Genomic DNA, 25,598 nt, shown 5'->3' on the forward strand with positions numbered 1-25,598 from the left:
TTGGGCAACAGCATATGCTTTATGCAGCTAGGGATTTCATCAAATTAACCTGCTTGTTCAAATTGGAGGGGAGGGAGGCGGGGAAAAAAAAAAAAGGACATTTGAAAAGGAACACAGCAGTTGGGTTGAAAGCTCTGGCCACTTATTTAAATAAGCAGTTTCTGCTAATGCAGGTCCCTGGTGCTTTCAAAAAGCTTTTCGTGTGCCCCAGGAACCAGAGTCTCCCCCTCTCTAACTGTACTTTTTTTAACAAAAAAAAGAATAGTAGAAGAAAGAGAGCTTGGATTGCTGTGGGTGCCTCTTTCCATCCTGTCCATTGCTGCCAAGGACAGCGTTACCCCAAGAGCAGATCTGCACAGCCAGAGCAGCAGCCCGGCATCTGTAAAAGCCAGGCCTGTGGTCCCAAGTTGCTCCTTTGATTTGATAAGGAACAAAATTAGGTCTATACCCCAAACACAAACTGGAAAAACTACATCTGCAAATAAATTGAAGTACATGGAACTTATTGCCACTCTGATACACTGTTGGGTGAAAAGGACTGGTAAGAAGGTTAGTATTCCCTTTAGCATCTAACATTTCTGAGCAGAGGTTTATTAGAACGTTATTTTTAAAAAACATCTCTTTACCCTTTCCCTCTGATATTGTATTTTCTGCCATATAGATGCCTCATTGTATGACTGCACCTGCCAATCCAGAAATTGTATGGTACGAATGAAGGGCATAAAGTTAAAGGAAGGTTTTAAAATTAGGACACCAGAGAGAGACTAAGGTGACCTAAACCAAATTCCGACCTCTGCTACCTATTTCCTTGAATCATAACCCTCACATTCAGGTAAAGACTACGCGCTGCTCTGGAGTTAGTCCATGGCATGGAGATGAAAGTGTGTCTGCAAATGAGTTAATGAAGAGCTTTCCTCACCGGCAGCCGAGTTCATTACTGCTTGTGGAGTGCTCTCGTGTATTATAATATGATGGGCTACATGAGTGCCTACATTAATTATAAACAAAAATTATCTCCTGGAAAGCCTGATGGTACTTCTTATAACTCAGATTAAAAAGACTTTTACATCATCCACTTATTTTTTTTTCCTAGGACATTTCCTCTTGTTTTTTTATTTAGTTATTTACTTCCCCCATCTAATACTCAAACTAAGGCTGTGAAACTCTGTTAGTATTCCATCTTCTCAGCTTGTTTCCTGGTCCTCATGTCCATGCTTTTTGAGGCGGTGTTTCCTTTTCAGAGGGCAGCCTTGATGCAAACAGCATGTGCCACTCCTGTTGGCTTAAATGCTTTTGAATAAATCATTCCTGCATCCTAATTGCTTCCTGGCGGTTTCCAGAAGAACCTCTTTACGTCTTGCTGTTCTCTTAATCTGTCACCTCCTTTACACCTGCTCAGGCTTTTCTAACAACTCCAGTCAAATCCCAAGGCAGTTGGCTGTGAGTCAAGAATTAAACTTCAGCTAATTTCTGAGGGTGAGTCAAACGACCTGCTGCTGCGAGCTTACATCCAGCGAGACGGCAAACTGACTTATTGATTTGCAGTTTTCCCACCCCTACCATTTCCAAATGGATTTTCAGCCTGTCTCAATTCACCTTTTCACTGCAAACAGACACCTTTGCAAGACCTCCAGGTCCGTTTATCAGCTCTGGGTAGGGATGGCAGAAGGATTCCTGTGACTTTAGGGGAACAGGTGACACTCCGTGATCAGCCAAATCTTGGCCAAGACCCAAGGTCTTTCTCCTTGTTGCAGCAGCGGTGGCTGTGTGGGTGCAGCTGCCTTGAAAAGTCTGGTATTTCTACTGGGATTTAGAGCAAAAGGATTTCTTCATCATCAACTACGTTCTGCTTCTCATCCAGATGCTGTGAGGAGACACCCTTGATTTAGGACAGCTGAAGAGGAAAGATATTGTAGCCTTAAGAAGATCTCCAAACCCACCGCATAATTCATCCCAGGGTACCTTCTTGATGCTGAATGTTGTTGCCAGGAGTAGATGGGAATAGACTTGATTATTATTTATTGTTTGAAGGTAGCGTTATAATGCCAGGGGTCTGCATAGTTATTACTGAGAGCACATTTCCCTGGGGGCTCAGCCCCATTGACTCTGCCCTTGTTTGGTTTCCACAAGGTGCTGTTCTGCATTGGGTCAGTTTCCTAAAGCATTGACTTAATCAGATGTTCCTAACCAATATGAAAAATACCAAGTCGATGTGGGAAATATGACAGCCTTAGCCTGAAAATCATCTCTGTTTAGTTGGATTTTTGAAGCTGAGTTGATCCTGGTATTGCATTGAATATGCTAGGATGGAGAGGGACTCAAAATAATTATAGGTTCCGTGATTTCTGCCAGAAAGGACAATAGTACAAGTAGGAATCCTACATACTACAAGTCCTCATCTTCATTTGCCTTAGCAGACCAAAGCCAGTCACACCAGGGTAAGAGGCCAGCACAAAGTCTCTGCACCACTGGAGCTTTCAAGTTTCAACACAATTCCTTTGATCTCTCACTCCTCTAACAAAGAAGCCCTGACCCCTCTACAGGCTGTATCCCTCCCTTCACTTCTTCCTTCCTCCTGCCACCAGTCTCTTGAGCAGCCCATGGCCATTCTGGACAGAGCTACAAGGGTGGTGGGAAGAGGTTTTGCCGTTTGCAACTGTTGGGGTTGCAAAGGTGCTGGTCATCAGGCAGAGCAATCATAGAAACATGGAATAGTTTGGGTTGGAAGGGACCTCCAAAGCTCATCCAGTGCCACCCCTGCCATGAGCAGGGACATCTTCACCCAGATCAAGTTGCTCAGAGCCCTGTCCAGCCTGGCCTGGGATGTCTTCAGGAATGGGGCATCCACCACCTCTCTGGGCAACAAGGGCCACTGTTTTACCACCCTCGTATAAAATCTCTTTTTTCATGTCCAGCCTGAATCTCCCCTCATAGTTCAAAACCATTACCCCAGGAATTGTAGGACAACCCTTCTCTGTCCTTGCAGAGAGTGTGGGACTCTGTCTCCACTGTTAAGCAGAGCCTACATCTCTGTCCCAGCTCTGGTCCTCCATGCAAGGAAGAACATCTCTGTATAAGGAATTTGGCTGTTCCACTCACAGCAATGGAAAGGGTCAAACAAGCCACATGCAAGAGCTCAAGGTTTTATTCATTATATTCTTTCCAAGCATATTCTACTAAAAAGGGACATTGAAATGTGCTCCGTCGTCAAATAACTTCAAGAAATAAAAATGGTTGGTAAACCTAGTTCAGCACAATCTGAGTTGAGAATGGTTTTTTACATTGCTTTCAAAAGCTGAAATTCTCCCTCAGTAATTGAAATTCTTCAGTAATTGCTGTAATTCTTCATATTGCAACTGTTTAACAAGGTGTAGGCAGGCAATGAGCTACACTTACTACTGGACTTTTCTCCTCACGTTCATTTACTGTCCCTTTTCCTCCAGCTCCAGCATGTTTTGTCCTGCTGTGCCCTGTCTGAAACTGAGCTTGCGTTTTCTCTTGGCAAAGCCCAGTTGCTCCTTTTAGCATCTACGCGGTAACTAACATGAGGTGCAAACCAAGATAAGACAAGACATTTTGATGTTTTTGCATGTGTTATGTTGAGATAAAGCATGGGGAGGCAGAGGGGAGATTTACGGCCTCCACTGACCTGCTAACACACAGTAAAACCACTTATCTTCATGTGGATTTTTTTTTTCCCCTTATCCTGAATTAGGCAACATGTATTAAATGAGCTTTTTTTCTTTCTTTCTCTTCCCCAAACCAGGCTCCCTGCCTTCTTGAGAGGGATTCTCTTTCCTATTAATTCTCTGAGAGGTTTATGCCATCAGCACAGGCCCAGAAAGAATGTGCACTGAAAATCTTCAAAAATCCCACATGGGCATTTGCTTCGAGGAACTGGGAGAAAACCAGTCAAAAAACGAGCTCTGAATTAATAGCATCCTGTTGTAACCTGCGGATTTTTGATAACTTGCAGAGAGCACTAATAAATTCTCTCACAAGATGCTCCTCCAAGTGACAAGCTATATTATTTTTACTTTGCCTTGGCTGCATTTTTGTCATTCCGTTCCTGTGCACTTTTCTGAACAGAAAATTCGCATACAAATTGGATTTCAGTGCTGTTTGAGAACAACTCATTACAGCAGATTGTGTAATTACTGGTAAAGCAAACAGAAATCACCTTGCTAATCAACAGGGAATACAGATGGAAAAAACAATTAGCATAATCATAAGCCATCAATATTTACTTCACACAGCAAGTTTTTAATTGTCACTTAAAGACAATCCGACACAAAGGCATAATTTAATTCAATTCAATTTTTAACTGGGGATGGAAAGACTGGTTTAAATTGTTCATCTCAAACTCAAATATTATTATCTGCTCTTTAACTCGTCTAGCAGTGAAGTTTCCAAAGCAGAAATCTTAGAGCAAGTGCTTTCCAGGAAACTCTCTTGGAAAACATAATATCTGTATTTTTTAAGCATTCTTTGAGAGTGATGATGCATGTAATGACTAAACATCCATGAGCAGTTCTCAAAGAACCAACAGGAAATTTGGCAGCAGACAGGAAATTTGGCAAGCTGCTCAGTGGGGAATACAGAGCTCTACGTACAAACTCAGCCGCTCCAGGCAAACAGCAGAAACATGTTCTGTTATAACCATTCACAAGAGGTATGTGGGGGGAAACCTATGTATTATTCTACTTCCACAGAAGCATCTACAAGATTCTGCCTGCTGGACTTGTTGGATAACTCATCTGAGATGTCTGGTCTCCAAATCCATTGCTGAGCCTTGCTTGAACTATTTTGCAGACAGGTATGTTGCTTCAAGCTGTTGTGAGCCCCTGCCTCCAGGGTCACAGAGGTGCATGGAAAAATCTTTCTCCGCGGTGACTCAGCTGGAGAGAAACTGTTGGGGGCATCAGGTGAAAAACAGAGAACTCGAGATGACCGTCCCCTCCTCGCTGCAGGATGCAGCGTTAGGGCCCATTGCTGGAGATGGCTGAAGGGGAAGGAGGCTGCCAGCAGCTTTAAAAGAGCAATTGCTAAAAAAACCATAGCTTTCACAATTATCAAATCTTGAAAGATGAGACAATATTAGAGAGAACCTCACCTCCCTTCATCTCAAGTCAGTAAACGACAATCAGTTTTTATTAAGCCTGGATTGGGACTAACTTTTGGTCAATTAAATCGAACCCAAAAGCTGCAATGGAGATGGAGGATTTGTGATAATGGACTTTTATAAGCAGATGACATTAGTGCCCGCTTAAGAGGATTTTTCTGTGTATGCCACATGCAATGAAATTGGCTGTGACTTTTCTTCCTGAGCATTCTTACTAACAAGTTAGAGACTTTACATCCCTTTCCCGAGAGCTTTCTTGTGACAGCTTCTGTAGGGTACCAGTCTCTCCCCTCTGCCTTCAATGCATGATCAGCAAGCGAAGAAGCTGTTGAATGCAACACCTCCAGTCTTTAAATGATGCTAAGCTCCAGATTGATGCCTTTCCCAAACTGACCACTGTGATGGAATAATCCATCCGCTGTCAGCAGAGACCGGGACATAGCTCAGGATTAATTGGCTGAAGCTCAAACTAGATAAGCTCAAGATAATGTTTATAGGTCAGAAGAAACAATTGAAGTGAACATCAAACACGATGCCAGCATGCACGACTGGTGGAGTTTATCTGTCTCTTGTTTTAAAACCCTGTCGCAGGACACGCCTGGTTGAAAGCAGCTTTCATAAACATGCGTTCTGAATGCCATGTGCCTCCATCTCTGGCCAAGTTCAGGCTCCTTGTTTAATCTGCTTTGTACGGAGAGGTTTTGATCACATGAACGCTTGGAAAATATCTATTCTTTGTGAAAATATTTGCCTGTGCATCTTAGCAAAGAGGATTGTGAATAAACACCACTCCTGAAGGTGATATTGATGTCTATCTACACTTCAGACACACTGCACTCTCTGCTTTTCCCTCATTTAAAAGAGTCATGGACTGGCTGCCCAGCACTCCAATTCACGTGCGTAGAGAAGATATAGTTGCAGTGTAGAAGGGGGTTACGTTTAGCAGTATACTTGCTATTCGCAGGGAGGTATCGTATAGATGTACATTAATGCTTTTTGTTCAGTAAATCCAAGGTTCAACAGACATCTAAGGCATCTTTTCCAGGTGCCCTCAGTTGAAATGTGTTTTGTGGTTTGATTACTCTCAAAGAAATCTGTTGCGGTGTTGTTGATAGGACTTTATTGTATTGAAACGTATTTAAAAGCACTCTCTTATGGCTTTGCTACACTAACACACTTCTGTGAGATGCAGAGAAGCCCATTATGAGAGATCATCCTTTAGGGACTCTACATCCAGCAAAAATAGCTCCCAGTTTGTGGGTTACTGTGCATTTTGATGTTCAGGTTTTGCAAGACAGAATCTTCATTGGCAATCCACAATTGTGAGAAGGAGCCTTTGCTGTTCCACAGGCCAAAATCAGTGTCAAAGGTCTATCACAAGGCAGGGTAAGTACAAAAAACCAAACCAAACCAACAAAATCTGCAGCAATACACTTTTACCCTCTCTGGGTTCACTTTCCATTTAGAAATAGTGAATACTTGCAAATTTGAGCTAGTTTTATGAATTATTCACAAAAGAAAAAGGATTCTGAGTTGCATTTCTGCAATGAGAAAACACAGATGATAGATGGTTTCACATGTCCAATAAAAAATCAACCATCGCAGCTTGAATTTTGAATACCGATACCAAACTCCTAATGAATAATTTGCAGATCAGGATTTTTTAAGTGAATAATTTTAAACAAATAAATTTTACAAAATCAGACAAGTGGTTCATCTGCTTCTTTTGGAGCAGCTAATTCACCCATTCACTCCCTTCTGCAGCTCAGTTGCAGTGATTTGGTTCTCAAAGGACCAAAAAGAAAATGTAAATTGAAGTAAAAAGTGTGCTGGAAAAAAGAAAGCATGTCACTTTGACAATTCAGAGTGGCAGGGTGTGTGAGCAATAGGGTAGGAGATCATCTGCTAAACCCACTAAAAATACAGTACTGGGTTCTCATAATCTGCATTGGGAATGGGAAATGACTTTGAAGAAAAGAGTGGGGCACAGGGAAAAGCTTTTTTCACTGAGAACACTAAAGGGCAAGTGATTTCCTAGAGTCAGTTAATAAGTAAAACAACTCAAGGATGGAGCAACTTTTTGGCAAGATTGGGAGCCTGCAAAAACAACATTTACATGTGGGTTAAGAAAATAAAAAACTCTAGGTCATTAAGAAGGCTCTGGGGTGGATTTGCTGGGAATAAGGGGAGTCCCAGGGGCTTCTGAACCCCGTTCCCTGTAATGTTGTTTTATGTCATATCTGCTCGGGATGGGTGGCGAAGCCCCTTTCCCCAGCCCACCTGTGGCTGCCTCTGAAATCTATCATATAAAGTACATATTTCTAACAAGAGTGGAACTCATTTTGAACTGTAAATGATGCAGCAGGGCTCCAAACTGTTTCACTGAATTCATAGTGCAAACTCTTGTTCCTATCAGGAAGACCCTTGCTTATAGTTGTGACAATATCTGTCCCTCATCCAGCCCTTCTAACCTTCAGAAGCTTATTAAAACAATAACTCCAATAACAAATACCTGAAAGTCAATATCATACTTTAGGGGAGTCCTATTAGTCCCATTCTACAGACTGAGAAACCAGGAAAGAAAAGCTAGGTCACTCGACCTAAACCACAGGGAGCACTGTTTTCAGGGTTGGACTATAACTTAGGAACCAGTGGTTTCAAATTTTGTGGTTAGATAATTAAAACAGGCCTTCCTCTTCTGTTGAAGCTGATCTGTGAAAAATGAGTGCCTTCCCTTTAAGAGGTTTCCAAGCATGTATGCAAAGAAGAATTTATGACTTACAATTTATGTAAAGAACTTCCTTGTCATAAATCAATTTATTAAAGCTCTGGAGAAGCTTCCAAAGGCTCTGATCCAGCAGTGCACTTAAGACATGTCCATAACTTCAAACAAGTAAATCGTCCCATTGAAGTGCTTTCCTGGACTAGGGCCAAAGAAAGTGTAGCTGTCCCCTGAGTCTAGGTTCAGATGTAAAATGGGGAAAAATAATTTATCAAAAGTTTTAAAAGTTACAGTCATGTCAGAGCTCTGCCAGCCTTCCACATTAATACCTCAAGCTTATAAGAAATGGCCTCAGGGAGATAATTGCTTCCTTAGTGATAGACTGTGATGAAATGTTAAACCCCGTCTGGAGGATGGGGCTTGTCCTGGCTTTTGGCTGGCTTGTTTTTTTGCTGGCTTTTCCTGAATTTGGCAGATCCCACATCCAGGCAATGTGAAACTTCAAAGGGGACATGCCTGGTACCAGCAACACTCAGAATCACAAAATGGTTGGGGTTGAAGGGACCTCTGGAGATCATCCAGTCTGACCCACCTGCTAAAGCAGGTTCACCAGAGCAGATCACACAGGAAGGTGTCCAGGTGGGTTTGAATGTCTCCAGAGAAGGAGACTCCACAGCCTCTCTGGGCAGCCTGGTCCAGGCTCTGGCACCTCAAAGGAAAGAAGTTTCTCCTCATATTCAGATGGAACCTCCTGTGTTTCAGTATGTGCCTGTTGCTCCTCATCCTGTCATTGGGCACCACTGAACAGAGTCTGGTCCATCCTCTTGACACCCACCCTGGAGATATTTATCAGCGTCCCCTCTCAGATTCTCTTCTCCAGGCTGAAGAGACTCAGCTCTCTCAGTCTTTCCTGATAAGAAAGATGCTCCAGACTCTTCATCATCTTGTAGCTCTCTGCTGGACACTCTTGACACTCCTGGGGCATAAGCTCCCTTTTGTTGAACTATTATTCATTTTTAAGAACTACCCTCACAGAAGAACTAAGCATTGTGATATTTCAAGGATCTAGAGTATTTTGTAAGGTTTCGTAATAGTGAAATTACTTGGACAAGAGGACTATTCACACCTTCTTCTGGACTCCTTCACTGATAAATACTTGGGAGACAGGACTGAACATACTGTTACGCGCCCCTGGCAGCCTCACCGGGAAACTCCGCCAAGGACAGCTTCTCTAATCTGCTGAACGACTTGTGTGTCGAGGTCATGTGTGGAGCACTCAGGGGAAACTGGACCTCATGCTGGCCGTCAGTGTGGAAGGAGATGTCAAATGCTAAAAGAGAGAGCAAGTTCCTCAGGACAAGAAGGGAATGTGGCTCAAATTAGCAGGGTAACACCTCTGCATAAACAACACAAAGTGATCTCTGCTTTGGCACGCTGACTTTTGGGGATGCACGGTTATATACCAATTCTGCAGATCTCCTTGGAGGTTTGCCTAAGGTTGTTGCTCAGAATGAGTGACAGCTGTCATTTTGCAAAAACAAAGCTGATGAACAACAGCTCGTTCTTATGCATGACAAAGCCCAACACAAGAAGCATCATAGTTCCAAAATGATACTTACATCTACAATTAGGAAGTCAAGCCAGCACCAGGCATTGGTGAAATACTTCTTGAAGCCATAAGCCACCCATTTCAGGAGCATTTCCAAGACAAAGATGTAAGTGAATATCTTGTCAGCATAATCCAGCATAGTTTTTATGTTCTTTCTGTCTTCAAGGTAAATATCTTCAAAAGCCTGGAAGTACAAAAAATTGATGAAAACCATCTTCCAGGCTGTGTTAGAAAGCATTGGTGCTGTACTTCAGGTGTATAGTATTATCTGATGGGATATCACATGCTGTCTGTGATTTCTGATATATCTTAATGTTACCATCAGAATGAGTGCATAGGCACAAATAGGACTGACCCTAACCTGAAAGAGACCTGTTCAGCTTTCCATTACAATGGACATATGCTCAGCTGTTTCTCTCTCCAGCCTCTACTGATCAGACATCCTCTGGGTGTTAAGAGTTGCTCAAGCATCTTAAATTTGAAAACATGAATCTGTGAGCAGGGGCCACCCCAAGCAGCCCAAGGACATCCTGCCTCAGGTCCTGTCAGCTGTGCCACTGCTATCAGGACACCTCAGATGTCCCAGGTCATAGGACACCTGCTTTTAGGAGGCAGAATCCAACCTTTACATTTAGCTAAATACATCTTATTGCTAATGATGACAAATTGGGTTATTAACGCCTGTGTTACAGAGGGCCAGAGTTCCCTGGCTTCTGTTCAGCCATCACATTTCAGGTAGCTACAACTATCTGCCTCAAGAAATGCTTATCATTATTCACTTAACAGAACAATTATATTTTAAAGGTCAAGAGATCTATCTACCCATCTCATCTGTCTCTCTAACCTTATGCAGGGCATCATCAAAGGAAGTTCAGTATCTGTATCAAGTACAAGCAACTTAATAACCCCTTTAAATATTAAAGATATAAAACAATATGCCTACTAAAAGAAAACGAAAAAAATTGCCTCATATTTAGCTTTCACTTTATAATGTACATCAAATCAAAGGCAGAATCCTAGTGTCAGGGTTGCATATATACATCCCGTTGTGGGGTTTCTAAGTCAAGCAGTGGTTACGATCTGTGTCCCCAGCTACTCTTGCGACTGTCATCACACAAACTGCTCTCATATCCCTGTAACCTGGATGACCCAAGCTTCGATATCTTACCCTCCTCCTGTTGCGTGACCCAGAGCGCTTGGCAGCCAGAAACAACATAATTTGAGAGGGTCTGTGCTAATCGTCTTAATTATCTGCATTTACATATTTCAAGATCTGTAGCTACTTTCTGAGGAACTTCAAAAAGTTAGCAAACACCCAGTGCCTGGAGATAGAAGAAGCGTGTTACTTGTCACTCAAGCAGTCACACTGCTCTTTTGCCTGCCAAGGAACAGTAATTAAACTGACAAGAAAAGCTCTGGCAGCCCGTGCCAAAGCTTGTCCATTTGTCCCCACACTTTGGGGTGACGTTTTCACTGCAACTCGGTCTCCTATCTTGCCTTCAAAAATGATATTTCAAGAGTGTGAAAGAGCTGTTGGAGAAAGCCACATAAAACAATACACAGAGAGACTGGAGTTTATCACTTCTTGTAGGGGCTCACTCACTTTGTCAGATGACTTGCTGTACTTTGCAATTACTGCAAAAATAACAACAAACTATTTATAGTGATTTCCTCCTCTCCCTCCTTTGCTCTCCCTATTTTCTACTAGCTTGTCAAAAAGTACATCGTGTTTTGTCTACTAAAAGCACACTGTGAGTCAGGAAGCAGCTTAATAAAGGATGATAAAGATGCTACCTGCATGCCTCAGGTGCACTCATTACCCAAATGACAAAACTCTGTCACTTTGCATATTTTGCGTGGTGGCAACAGATGAAATCTTTGCGTTACAAAACATTATTAAGGGTTATTTCTTCTGCTTTGCTTTGTGTGTTAAAAGTGAATTAAACTGGATACCCAGAGTGTTATCTATCCCAAACACAGGCTCCCAGTTTGGGTGCTTATTGGTTAAACGCATAAGAAGGGGCTTTGGATCGTTTGCAGTAAACTATAGATATACTCTGGTGGTTAAACTACCACACACAAATATATATTGGCTTTTAAACTCCCTTAAGAACTTAGCATGTCCCAGGGATATAGACAGGTAAACTCAGTTTTTGGAAGATCTCACCCCAGAATAGCAGACAAAAAAACATCGTGTGATGCCTCTAACATCTCCAGTTAAAATACTGAAGCGCAGTGCTGATATGTACGAAAATGCAGCATAATTTACCATTATACAGAATTGCACTGGCTAAATTGAAAATTGCAATAAGTAAATGAAAGCACGCAATGAAAATTAAATGAGATTTATATAGCAGTGTTCAGTATCTAAGGCACTTTTAATTACGTATGTAAAGAAATGTATTCATCTAAAGTATATTATAGCAAGCGACGTGCCCCCTTTAAAATGTGTTAAAAATTAACATGCTGATTCTCAAGCTGGTGCAAGAACTGTCAAACTCCATTGATTTCAGCAAAGCTATGACAATTTTAAGCAGCCTATTATTTACCAAGTTTTTCAGCCTCTTACTTTTCACAATAAAATTGGTGAAATTTCATCCTGTTCCTGGTGGACCTGGAGAACAGTCCATGCCTTTCCTTTTTGCATCAACATTTATGTATTTCCACCTTCTTGTCTCCCTGCAGAGACTTTCTTTAAACTACATAAACTCAGTACTTGTGTGTTTTCCTCTCTTTTTTTAGGCCACTGGTAATTCGTGTTGCTCTCCTCTGGAGCTTCTTCAATTAGCCCTTGTCTTTCCCAAAGTGCAATGCCCAGAGCAGAAGCCACTGCTCCAGCTGAGGCCTCCTTGATGCCAACTGGAGTGGAAGAACATGCTTATTTGTACAGCTCAGTGGGGTGTTTGGCTTTTGTGCGGTGCTGTGGTGTAGTTTACTCCATCCTGTTTGTTGCCTGTTCTCTCTCCAGCCCTTTTTAGTAAATCTGCTACCTTAACAATCACCCTGCGCCGTGCCTTTCTGCCTGTGATTATTCCTGATGAGGTGAAGCAGGCACCTTTCTAAGATAATGTTCCTCTCACTGAGGGGGACTGATCTGTTTCTCTCAAGTTAATCCTGACCTCCAGAAATACATGGATAACCTGTCCAAACGTGGCACCGCCTGCAAATTTTGTAGGTGTATTTCTTACTCCGTCACACAAGAGAAGATCGGTGACCACCGGACCAAAGCCTGGAGAACTCTTGGTGTATCCCTTTGCCTCATGCCTGGATAAAAACCTGGATAAGTCCCACCAACTACAGTGACATTCCTGACATGTAAATGAGCAACATAAATACACGCTGCCATCGCTACAAAGAGTCCAGGGCTGATGATACAGAGAGGGTAATCCCAGGGTGCAGTGAGGTCTCGGGAGGAGAGGATCCCTTATCAGAGTCCTGGGCAATGACCAACCAGCCTCCATACATACACACTCATCTGTGCAAGGAAGGTACGGTGTTTTAACCTAAGGTGTATTCAAAATATGATAGGTGCCCACTAGGTTGATGGGTAGCACTGATTCAGTGCCCCCTGCAACTGTACGATTTGCTCTGCTGGTTACAAAATGCTAGGGAAGAGAAGGAAAGGGAAGAGAAAGAGGGAGAGGAGAGGGAGAGGGAGAGGGGGGAAGGGAAGGGAAGGGAAGGGAAGGGAAGGGAAGGGAAGGGAAGGGAAGGGAAGGGAAGGGAAGGGAAGGGAAGGGAAGGGAAGGGAAGGGAAGGGAAGGGAAGGGAAGGGAAGGGAAGGGAAGGGAAGGGAAGGGAAGGGAAGGGAAGGGAAGGGAGAAGAGGAGAGGAGGGGAGGGGAGGAGAGGAGAGGAGAGGAGAGGAGAGGAGAGGAGAGCAAGAGAAAGAGAAGAGGAGAGGAGAGGAGAGGAGAGGAGAGGAGAGGAGAGGAGAGGAGAGGAGAGGAGAGGAGAGCAAGAGAAGAGAGGAGAGGAGAGGAGAGGAGAGGAGAGGAGAGGAGAGGAGAGGAGAGGAGAGGAGAGGAGAGGAGAGGAGAGGAGAGGAGAGGAGAAGAGAAGAGAAGAGAAGAGAAGAGAAGAGAAGAGAAGAGAAGAGAAGAGAAGAGAAGAGAAGAGAAGAGAAGAGAAGAGAAGAGAAGAGAAGAGAAGAGAAGAGAAGAGAAGAGAAGAGAAGAGAAGAGAAGAGAAGAGAAGAGAAGAGAAGAGAAGAGAAGAGAAGAGAAGAGAAGAGAAGAGAAGAGAAGAGAAGAGAAGAGAAGAGAAGAGAAGAGAAGAGAAGAGAAGAGAAGAGAAGAGAAGAGAAGAGAAGAGAAGAGAAGAGAAGAGAAGAGAAGAGAAGAGAAGAGAAGAGAAGCCATCCCTGGAGCAAAGTACAAGCCTCCAGATGGGAACTACCATGGTGCAGTCATGGGATGCTGCAGAAGTAACTCCATGATACTTCCTCAAACAGATTTCCTTGAGGATTTGCTTTTCAAAACATGTGCATGTCATAATGTTACATTATAACAAAAGGAAGTTTCCCAACCATATGGTAAAGGCAGGTAAAATCAGAAAAGCAGAAAACTAATTTTAACCCTAAACGTGCTTTGCTTTGAGAAATGATCAGTAAGGGCTCATAAGATCTTAGAGACAGCTAACTAGAGGACACCTTCTATGAGATCCATATCCACGTCCAACCAGCTAGGAAATTGTGTTGTATTTACCAGGGCTCCGCTGCTCAGCAGGATCATGAATATGATGAAAGTTTCAAACCAGTTGTGTTCCACGATTCTGTAGCAAGTTTTCCGCAGCCTCCACCAAATTTTGCCTGGAAATTTCGTGATGTCCACTAAACAGCACGGGAAGAATCGCACACACACTGAAAAGGAGAAAAACAGAAACAAAGCAATTGTTAAAAAAGCCCTTTTAATGCACAAAGCTGTGCTAAACGACATTTCTTCTAGCAACAAACTATTGCATGGAGTTTTTCCTCCCCTGTTTTTCTCACCGATCTCTTCTAGTCTGCCTTTCATTTCCCCCGTTACTGCTCTGTTAAAAGACATACCAAATGACTTAAAATGTGTCCCAGTGATTTCTTGCTATGTTTTAATGATACAGAATATCTTGGCCATGAGTCACCAGTGCCCCAGGTTGATCACATTGTGTTAGCTGAGCTCAGGCAACACCCTTGATCAGGACTAATGACTCTAGCAGGGCATTACCAATAGTTTCCACATCCTTTTGAACAGAGGAAGGATATTTTCTTGGTACTACAATACCACTACAATTACTGATTAAAAGTGGCAATCTTATGAAAGCAACATGAAGGGAAAATGTGCGACAGCGTGGATGGGACCAATGTGCTGAAGAGACTCGAACAGCAAAAGCAGGAGCAGATTTTGATCTCTTGGACTCTCATGAGCTTAAATGAGACATTAGAACAACTTCGGAAATACAATTGGGCTGCTAAATTCTCTTTAGTGTCAGCAGAAATTTAGATATCCAGTCCACAGCAGGTTTCCCACTGATGCTTCACAGCATTTTTTGACCTTAGTGACAAATACTGTGTGATAGCTGAATGTTGTGGTGGTAATGGAGACCACACAAGGATTTCTGATAGGCGAAACCATGGCCATTGTTAGCTTCCTTAGCAACACTTATTTACTATAGTAAAAGCATATTGTCACTGGTAAAAGACAGATCCATCTTTCCCATTTAAAAAAGCACCATGTGCATTGCCTTGTGCTGGGTAAGAACCTAAAATTGTGTGAGAGGACGCTCTGGTAACCAGGATGTGTCCTTTTCCAGGCTGGCCATTCAGCCTTCTATCAGATATTTTGACTCAAATTCCACAACATTTACCCTCAGGAACTAGTTTATTTCTAAAAGGTAAGCTTATTGCCCAACATTCAATCCATGTGTTTTATAGAAAGAGACTTAGCTATGGAGGTTTATCAGTCTCACCAAGAGACTTAGCTATGGAGGTTTATCAGTCTCACCATGAGAAAAAAAAATCACAGTCCAACTGCTTCCACAGCTGAAAGGTGTCCAAGATCACTGACACGTCTTGAAGCACACAACAGCTGTTTGGAAGCTACAGGAGAGGACATCTCACTGTGGTGATGTAATGCAATGTTATTGCAAGTAGAAATAACGTTTAGGCAAGGAAGCTGAGGAAGGAAAGAGGGTGAGTGCCAAGGTTACACTGGCAGTAGATGCTGCTAATTCAAGGTGGCATAACTGAGGCGCTTGAGCTGCATGTGATATGCAAGGAGATAAAGTGCTGCTCCTGGGATGCCGGGATTCCCAAGCAGCTGGACATGGGGCTATGCTGGTAACAGGCTGTGCCAGGAGGAACAGACCTGGTAAATCTGCTCTGGTCCTCCTGGTGTTTTCTGTTAGTTTTATTATCCTATATCCCTGCCACAGAGCAGCAGAACTGTAGGATGTTTCATATGTCAACCACTCCCAGAGCTTCCCTTTCCCTCTCATTTCTGAGATTCTGTTTAGGTGTAGGCTCCTGGCTGTATGAGGTTTTTGTATGGGACTAACAGGACACTGAAATCATTTATGCAAAGGTAATGGGACAGTGACACACGTAACTACCTGTTCTCTACATGCCTGCATCACACAGACCCACACCGGTTCCCAGTTTGCCATGGTATTCTGGAATTCAGAGAAATTCTGGGCTCAGTTGAATATACTGAATTAATCAAAGTATTTGAGAAGAACATAATGCTAGAAGAAGATAGAAATGTAAGAACAAGCTCTCTGCCTCTTTGTAGGTCAGGTGCCACTCTGGCAAAGGCAAGTCCTATCCTTCCAAGCACTTCAATCCAAAACACCAAAGAATCATGTCAAGTGATAAAAGGATATCATATTAATCACTACTTTTTGCTAAAACAGGTACACTGCTCATAGATGGTCACGTGTGTGATTTGGGTATATTTTAGGAAGCTGGTAAATGAAATAGACATCAGGCATGCAATACTGCATGGTACCAGGATCCCTGAGCTATAACATCATATGAGCTAACACATACAGCAGCTCTGTTTAGAGATGCCCATGCAGTACAGTCCCACCAGCATGACATGACTGAGGGTGTTATTAGTTGCATCTCTTAGCAGTGCTATCAGGAAACTCTTCCACTACTTCCCATCCCAGAACTTGTACGGTCATTACCCTCTTTCAGGTGTCTGGTCCACACTCTGTGCTGTTACACAGGTACACTGCCCACCTCATTGGCAACTCAGCTCTGGATCAGGAAGACCGAAGTCTTGATCTTGTATCCCTCATTTGTCAATTCTAATGAGCAGGTTTTTCACTATATAAGTGTGGATTTCTCCTGTTAGGCAGAAATCCCCCTTTTTACTGGGAGCTGGAAGGGCTGTGAAGCTGGTGAAGGGTTTGGAGAAGCAGCCGTATGAAGAGTGGCTAAAATCACTTGGTTTGTTCAGCCTGGAGAAGAGGAGACCGAGGGGAGAGCTCATGGCAGCTCCAGCTCCTCACAAGGGGAGGAGGAGGGGCAGGACTGAGCTCTTCTCTTTAGTGACCAACGACCGAACCCGAGGGAATGGCAGAAGATGTTCCAGGGGAGGTTTAGGTTGGACATCAGGGAAAGGTTCTTCACCCAGAGGGTGCTGGACACTGGAACAGGCTCCCCAGGGAGGTGTCACAACCCCAAGCCTGACAGTGTTCAAGAAGAGACTGGACAACATCCTCAGACACACGGTGTGAACTGTGGGGTGTCCTGTGCAGGGACAGGAGTTGGACTCCATGATCCTTGTAGGTCCCTTCCAACTCAGGACATTCTGTGATTCTCTGATAATATGATATGATGTAGTTTTAGGTAGTCCTGCAAGGGACAGGGAGTTGTGCTCAATGATCCTTCCAACTTGAAATATTCTATGATTTTACAATTCTGTGTTAGGTATCTGGTCTGCATCGTTAACTGCCCTGACTTTAATCTAGCTGCAAGATACTAAACCCAAGCTGGCGTAGGCTTCAATAGGCACCACCAGAGATGGTTCAGCTCTTCAGCATCTCCTGGAATGCCAGACTATCTCCATCATCTACAGACATCCTACGAAAAGTCCTCCAGCTTAAGCACCTCAGGGGGGCACCTGACATTAGGCTGGGTGAATCTGATCCTTTGTGCCTTATAACTGCATAACCAGTGTCTGGGCTCAGCTAGTAACAGGCATGATGTGCTCTGTCATGCTCTTACAGAGTAGAAATGCTCTGTAAGTACAGTTGGAAAAGGTTAGGGTCTTCAGGGAAGTGGGTTTTCCCCATTGTAAGACAGCTGGATGAATCATTCCCCAGAAGAATCTGCCTCTTTCTTTCTGCTACACAGGGAGCCTATGTGACGACCTGAGCCCAGTCACAGCTAAAACTGGGGGATCACCTTCAAATTAAACACTAATGAGCAGGGCACCATGAGTTCCAAAGTCACTCAATTTGTGACAGAAAATACTTAAAAAAATGATATAAACAGGCTATTGCTGATTCAGTCAGCTTCCATCTGATAATCTACAGGTATTTTTAAAGACAGAAAGCCAACTAGGACCACTGATGATATTTTTTTTAATGCTCTTTGATGGCTTTCATGCAATTCCAATCTGAAAAAAGTAGTCCTGGTTACTGACAGTAATACCTTGAAAAATCCAAAATAGCTCCTCAGATGAGTCAGCCCAAAATCACAGTGCTATTAAATCCCATGCTTTTGATTGGTCTCAATTCAGAAATGTTTAGATCAGATTCTGATACAATTACTAATGTCAAGTAGCACTTTCGTGAATAATCATGCTGGCTGCATTTCAGATGAAATGCTATTTTTAACTATTCATAAATCAAACAGGAAAAAAAAGAAAACTAAAAGAAAAAAAGAAAACTGACCACAAATGAGACTTTTAATGAATTAGTAAAGATCTATTTCCATTTCAGATTTTCTGATTTCCCTCACTGACTGTTATTTCATGTCTGTGCTTTTCTGGACTCTCTCGTAGCTCTGGTAGCCTACTGTTCTGGTAACACTGACCCAAGCTTAAATGCTCAATTCGCGTTTCACAGAAAAAGTTTACCTGACCTTTGTCAGCATTCTAATAGTGTTTTTTTCATTCGTTTTTCCATTTCTGTGGAATCAGAATATCAAAAACATGCCAATGTGTCTAAGGCATGATCTGGTGAGGGTCTGGGTCTCAGGAATCATAACTCCTATTGGCTTCTATAACAAGACAGGTGGTCAGCAGAGCCCGGCTTCAGGTTTTGAAATCTACTTTATCCACACGAAGAAGATTATTCATTAACACCTTTTAGCACAGCAAGTGTCAGGGCAGGAATAAACCCTCAGCATTACTCACACTGCTTTGTCTAATAGGTTTGTGTTATCCCCCTGAAATCAAGGCTAATAGGGAACGGGTTGTGCAGAAGAAGCTGACCGCCTTGTGATTTAGTCAGGACTTAGTTTTGCCACTGTAGTTTATGGTGAGCTACATCTTTTTTGAGAGCAAACAGACTAATTTCCACCACGGCCTTTTGGGTAGTAGGTTACCGCTCAACAGAAACACAGAACAGCAGAAAAAGTCATTCTGAAAGGCTGAGTTATTTACTGGTAAATCAGTGAAGCTGCATCAGTGGTCAACCTGTCCAAGAACAACGTCTGTTTTCAATTCTCATTTGAACATTATATACCATTTGTCATGAAACAGAGACCTGTTTACCAAGAAACCTTTCTAAACACTCCTGTTTACCATTACATTATTTACTTTTTGTTTGTTTTTCATAACAAGGGACTTATTCCCTTCAGTCACTGGGGTGTCCTATAGCACAATCGCAAATTACAGATTAAAATGTGTCCACTGCAGATATGACAGAGAAATCTCTTACTTGAGCATCTGCCTCAATCATAAGCAAGTCGCTAGAAAAATAAAAAAGCCAGGAAAAGTTTAATTTACAATGCATTTTGTGTAAATATTCCTTGGTTCCACATTCACATTTTCTAGCCTGGTGCATTATTATAATCATGGAGCTGTTAGACTTGATTGCATTACCTTGGTGCATTGGGAAAAAAATCTCTTTGTAAATGTGGGAGCTATACTGCAAAACCTTCATCCTGCATGCATGACAGCCAAGACTATTGATTTCAGACTTATGAGTAAAGACTTTACAAATGCTCTGCTTGTTCACACAAATATATACATTTAAATTTACATAAAATTATTTAATATGTTTTGGATGGATTGGGCTGCTGATTCTCTTCTGTAAACCAGGAACATCAATTAGTTTCTTCTGTACTGTGGTCCAGTAAATCAGGTACCTTATGCTCAAACTGTGGTAACTTTTTTACTACCTTTAAACAGGAGTTCCCAATTATTGGAACTTTCATTTTTAGAACAAAACAGTATTTTGCTTAGCTTTGAATGCTACTTACAGCATTGCTTGGTTTGACACAAATACAGCTTCCTCAGCATAAACTCAAGCAGGTAGGTATTCATAATATGGTTTTAATATATATATACCTGCCAAGCTGTGTTTCTAATGACCAGTCTGGTTAGCTGTGTATGCTGAAGCAATAAAGCAAGCCTGGCTGTAGTCCCTTTGTAAGGCCCTGGCTGTCTCCCCATGCTGGAGGGAACATTATTTCTGCAGACTCTCTTTTTCTTGTCTTCTGGTCCCATTAACCCATTGACATGAATGGCTGCAGCTCTAGGGTGAACATGGAAAAGATTTGCCACCGCTTTCTCCAGAATTCAGGTACCTGAGATACACGAGGAGATTTGAGCCTTGTGTCATATGAACAGGTGCTGCCAAGAGAAAATCTGACAAATCCATAGTCTGCCAAGTGTTTTTACTCTTCCAAGGGCTTTGCAAGGGTACATTTCTTGTTTATTTGCTGCTCCTCAAAACATATCCTCTTGGATGGCACTACAAATGACAGTGTGATGCCTTGAAGCAACGGCAGTGGGCAACCTGGCCTACCAGCGATGTCAACCCTGCTTTGAGTGAGGGGGTGGACGAGTTGAAATGTAGAGGTCCTGGCCAACCTGAATAATTTAATTGTGTACATGCAATAGGACTGTAGAAGTCATCTGATGTCTGAAAATTGTATACAACAAAATACTAGCATGCCCTTCCTGTCACAAAAATACAACCTATCTCAGGTACCATGGCTACAAGAAAAAGATACTTTTAAACTTGGTTTTGTTCCATGATTTCTCTCTAGGATGACAACACGTTGAGTTGGGTTTGGTTTTACTCAGATTTTAAACATCATCTGGTGGTCGTCCCTGTAGCTTAGTTTAGATTTGTTCAGTTTAACAGTCTATTTTTGCTCCTCTTCACTTTTTTATTTCTAACCAGCCGCTAAGTGTGGTTGGGGAGGGCATGACGCAGATCCCATCATTAATCAGAGTAACTTCACTTTAGCACATGGCATTTTCCAGCTGCGATAATTGCTCTTACACGGTCACATGAAAAATGGGTTTTGGGCGTCCTTGGTGTCACGAGTTGCGATCAACCGCGCGTTGAGCAAGGTAGCTCATTCTCGCACGACCATCTGATGATACTCCTTTGAAACCTCTGCCAGCGGGCTATGTCCGGGGAATTACGCTTGAGGACACAGTGAAAACTTTCTCCTATTAGGGTCTGGGAGAGAGGAGCATGCTGGGGCCAGGGGGTTCTCTTTGGATGACCTTCTGTGAGACACAGAAGATAATGTCCAAACAGATAGCAAATTTTGATGGAGAGAACGCATACCAATGGAGGTAACAGGACTGGAGTGTTGCAAGGCATCTGGAGGAAAAAATACCCAAATAGCTGGCATTGGCTAGATGTTGCCTTCGCATCAAGTGGCAACAAGAATGATCTCTCAATTTCTATCAGTTTTTTCCCAGCAATTACTTGCTAGCTGCCAGACCCATGACCCTACCTTGGCTTCACATTTCCCGACCAAAGAATATTCCCCATTGACCCTAATCAAAGCTATTTTGAGATGATAACGAATTAATAAGTCTCCCCAAGAAAAACAACCTATGGCTTATCTGGGTCACCCAAGTCCTGGAAAACTGTGACCTCAGCAAACTTTCAGTAACTATTTCAAGAACATGCATTATCTTCATTGCCTTTGTTATCTGAAAAAGGGGGCTGAATCCGGAACATATTTGTTCAGGACATAACCTGTGCTGGATGTGTTTAGAAATGTCATAGTTTGAATTTAGATAGCTGGTGACCTAACAGGGTGAAAACTTAACCCTTCCTCTCTCACTCCTCCTCTTCATCTCACCTAATCTCCTTCTTTCACAAATATTAGCTGGTCATTCTCCCAAATATACCAAATACTGTTGTATCTATAAAAAGCCAGTAAAGGCAGCACTAGATAAACTTGCCTGGTGCATGCCCTTCAGAACTTCCATTTTACTACTGTATAAACTTGTCATATCTTTGCTAACTAGACTGTTTTTTTCTTGGCTTGCTTGTTTTTTAACTAGACTGAACTTCATAAGGTTTAATTGCAATGCTGAGTTTGGCTAAAAAATATAGGAAAACACTTTGTTTCCTTGCATAAATAAAAACAAATATTAATGTCGTTTCAGTAAGAACCACTTGGACTTTCAGTTTATGGCACTTTGACTTGAAATCTTATGAGTGAACATTTGCATGTTAAGTTTATGCATTTTTGCCAAATCTGTGAGGAATGTGATCACATTTAGCCTACACAGTAGCCTCTGAAAAACCTGCATTGATATGTGCTGCACAGGAAGGCAGAGCAGATATGTTGGGGAGGACATCACCTGCAAATGCATCCCCAGTGCCCCAGGACACCCCACACTGAGCCAAGGGCTGGGAGCAGGTTCTCCTTCCATTCCTAGTCAAAGCTCAAGGCTCAGCTGGTCGTACCCCCGGAGAAAAGGAGAACACCCCGACTTGAATACACATCAGTGCAGAACCAGGAGAGATGAGGAATAAAGGGTAAAAGAGAGGAGATGCTCAGAGGGAAGGAAGCAGGAGCCAGCAGGGTGGGTGTAACCTGGGACAAAGTTGGGGTTCAGCCCACACCACCTTCGTTTCTACATTTCTCTGATGTCAGGATGACGGGTGGCCTTCAAAACTGGCTTAATGCTTCCAGTGATCCATCTGGAAGAGCAGCGCTTGCTACCCTCTGTCCCACTGACAGCAGTGGAGAAGATCTGGCAAACTGGGTTGGTACGGATGTGGTCCTGCAGGATGGAGTTTCAGGCAGTTCTGGTTATTTTAAGACAGAGCAAATTACCGAGTGCTACTCCTCTGGGAATGAATCAGGGCCATGCACTGAATGAAGCGATGGGTTGCGGGATGTCTGCTTGTTTCTTTTAAAAATTGGAAGGTGATCATCTCCAAGCACAGTTTCACAATTTGTAAACTGGCATCTGCCTAGCATCAGTCTTACAGCACTGGCTTGTTTAAGCAATTATAATATAATTTCTCACTTTGCAGTGCACAACATAGATTGCTGCTCAGTAGCCTCATTAACAAATATATTGTGAAAGAATGAAAACACCAGATCTAATTTCTAAATGTTATTGTATGGGCCAGAATAGATATACCATGCTTTCTCGCATCAACTGCATTAATTTCTGGCTGCTGCTTTTAAGCAGAGCTGCCAAAAAAATGTTTAGATCCTAGGGACATTTGTAAGCCCTGCAGGGCTCCCTTACCTCATTCAATCATCTTTCTCACACATACAGAGATGCACATTTTTGCTGACTTCAGGGGCATTCATATACCCAGCAAATCATCTCTGTCTGATCCCATCTGAGCAGCTCTGTTTTTATTTATAATAATACTTGAATTTTCAAGGGAATATACTAACATTCAGCTAACCCTGTTTTTCCTAACCCAGATATAAAGGAGAATGAGGGAATTGACTGAAATAATATTTGGAATAAAACTTACTCTGAGAAGAAATAACTTAGGATGTTATTTACCTTATAGATTAAAATAGATCTTCTGATGCAGCTGGGTTTTAAACCTGCGTTTTGGAGCAGGTTGGTGTTAACAAATTAATAAAATGATGGTGTATTTCAGCATTAAGAGAGTTACGTAAATGTGAATTGTTATCTAAAGTAAGTAAAATACCCTTTACATAGCACATCCCTGGTCAGATGAAAGTTACTGGATGTGCTAATCTTAACAGCCTTTAAAATAAATGGAAGACAGTCCCTGGGACTCATGAACACTCCAGACAGTTTCTGCTAACTGCCTGTATACAGTTAAGCAACAGAAACTTCCTGATCTAGTGAGTTCTCTACAAAATTTGATCATGCACACATATTAACAGGCAAAAATCTTCATTGGCCAAGTGAGAAAAGTCAACATTTAAAAAAAACCAAACCCTTTATGGCACAAATTAAAAAAAGCCCAGCACATTAGAAGCTGCATAGTCTTTTAGAGCATGCTTTTGGCGTATCTCACCTTGGAAATTCAAAGACTAGTGATAACAAGTGATTCTGAGTGTGCGTTTGGAACATTACAGTATCTAAGAAATGAAGTGCACCCCGTGAAACGCTACTGCAAGCAGCCAGAGCAACGTGGTGTGAAGGTGGAGAAATGTTCACTAAGAGAAGAGGAGGCTTCTTGCCTCAGCACTGCAGTGAAATACACAGGCCCTTACCTTCGGGGAAGCAATCTTCAGGCTCCATCAGCTCCTCAGCAAACTCAGGGATCTGCTCCAGCAGTTCTGCAGGATTTGTCAAATCCACTGTGCTGCCTTCAGAAAGACTGATTTCATCAAGCTTGTTGTCAACAAGAGCAAAGATGAGGAAAACAAATTGATCAATCGCCCCGAAGGAAGTAGCTGAGTTTTTATTCCACTAACCAATATCCCAGCTAAAGCCACCACAACAGAGACATCGCCATGCATTCCACATGATGCCCACTCCTTGAGTGACAGCTCTGCCTACGCTGCGGTGAGCTAACGGTTCAACAACAACAAAACGTTAACACATAAAACTTACTTTTTAGAACAAAAGAGAAGCAAACCGTATAAAGAGACTAACAGCCATTGAATATTAATGGTAGGTGGAAGCTTGGAATGATGGAACCACTCATGATTTTAAGGCTTGTGCGTCCTGAAGGCTCATACCTTCAGATGGGGGGGACCAGAAGTGAGACCTAGCTCCTGAAATGCTGAAGGATGAATCTGATGACCTGTGTTGGGTTCCTGTCTCTGGATCCTCATTCTTGAAGCTCCTCACCCATGGCTGATGGGTGAAACCTGCACCTTGTGAGCCAGGACCATGCTCTGCTCCCTGTTGCCACAGCTTCTCCTCTGAGACGAACAGAAGTCCCTCTGTCACCAGGGCCTGGTGACACGATGCTACAGGCACACATATTTGAGAGGACCCTTCTACCTGCCTGACTTGTTCCCACCACATGATGTGACCCCTTGCCTTTTGGTCACACACTTCTGCTCTCAAGGTGACGTAGCAGGAGGGACACGTGGCTTTTGAAAGCCTTTCAGAGGCTCTGTCACTTGCCTGAAATATTTGATACCACCATCTTAGCTGCATTATTTAAATTCAGTGTTTCTCAAATCCTCCGCAAAACGGGGACAAGAATATTTGTGCTCCCTGAAGCATTGGTTGTCTTATCTATTTAGAGCAGGAACACTCAAGTAGATGAGGGTAATATATTTCTGGGAAATATATTACTCTAAAATTTTGTTTAGAGGTTGAATTTGCTATTAGAAGAGAAATGATGCATGATTAAATAACTCGCCCAAATATGAAACAGAAAATTCATTTCAGGCCAAAACTTTCTTTTGAGAGAATCAAAACATGTTCTTTAGAAGAAAGTAGGATTTTTTTCCCATATTTTATTTTACTAATCAAAATAAAAGATTTCTATTTTATGTTAATCCAAAATTATGTTTTACTTGATTATTCAGCTTGGCCACTAAAGTGGAAGATTTGCCAAGCCATGCTCAGAGTTTGTTTCTGACTGTACTAGGGCACTATCTGGCATAAGTGAAAAACACCAAAGCTGGTATCTTCTGTTGGTCATATTTGTTAACAGTCTTATTCTGTTCTCTGAGTACCTATTGAAATATTTTTGTGCTTTATCTTGCAATACTATTGTGTTTATTCAAAAAAAAAAAAAAAGAGGACAATAATACTTACCCATGCT

General features: G+C 42.4%; 1 protein-coding gene across 1 annotated transcript in view; it reads right to left on the minus strand.

The window, feature by feature from the left end:
• Positions 1-25,598, minus strand: part of SCN5A (sodium voltage-gated channel alpha subunit 5) — a 216,003-nt gene that overhangs the window by 25,685 nt on the left and 164,720 nt on the right. The window contains exons 19-21 of the mRNA XM_082046668.1: positions 24,085-24,205; positions 14,159-14,313; positions 9,464-9,637 (exon numbers count right to left, since the gene is read on the minus strand). Coding sequence (XP_081902794.1) covers positions 9,464-9,637; positions 14,159-14,313; positions 24,085-24,205 — 450 coding nt within the window. The remainder of the gene's footprint in view (positions 1-9,463; positions 9,638-14,158; positions 14,314-24,084; positions 24,206-25,598) is intronic.

Source organism: Streptopelia decaocto (assembly GCF_964273445.1).
Source record: "Streptopelia decaocto genome assembly, chromosome: 2".
Taxonomy (NCBI): Eukaryota; Metazoa; Chordata; class Aves; order Columbiformes; family Columbidae; genus Streptopelia; species Streptopelia decaocto.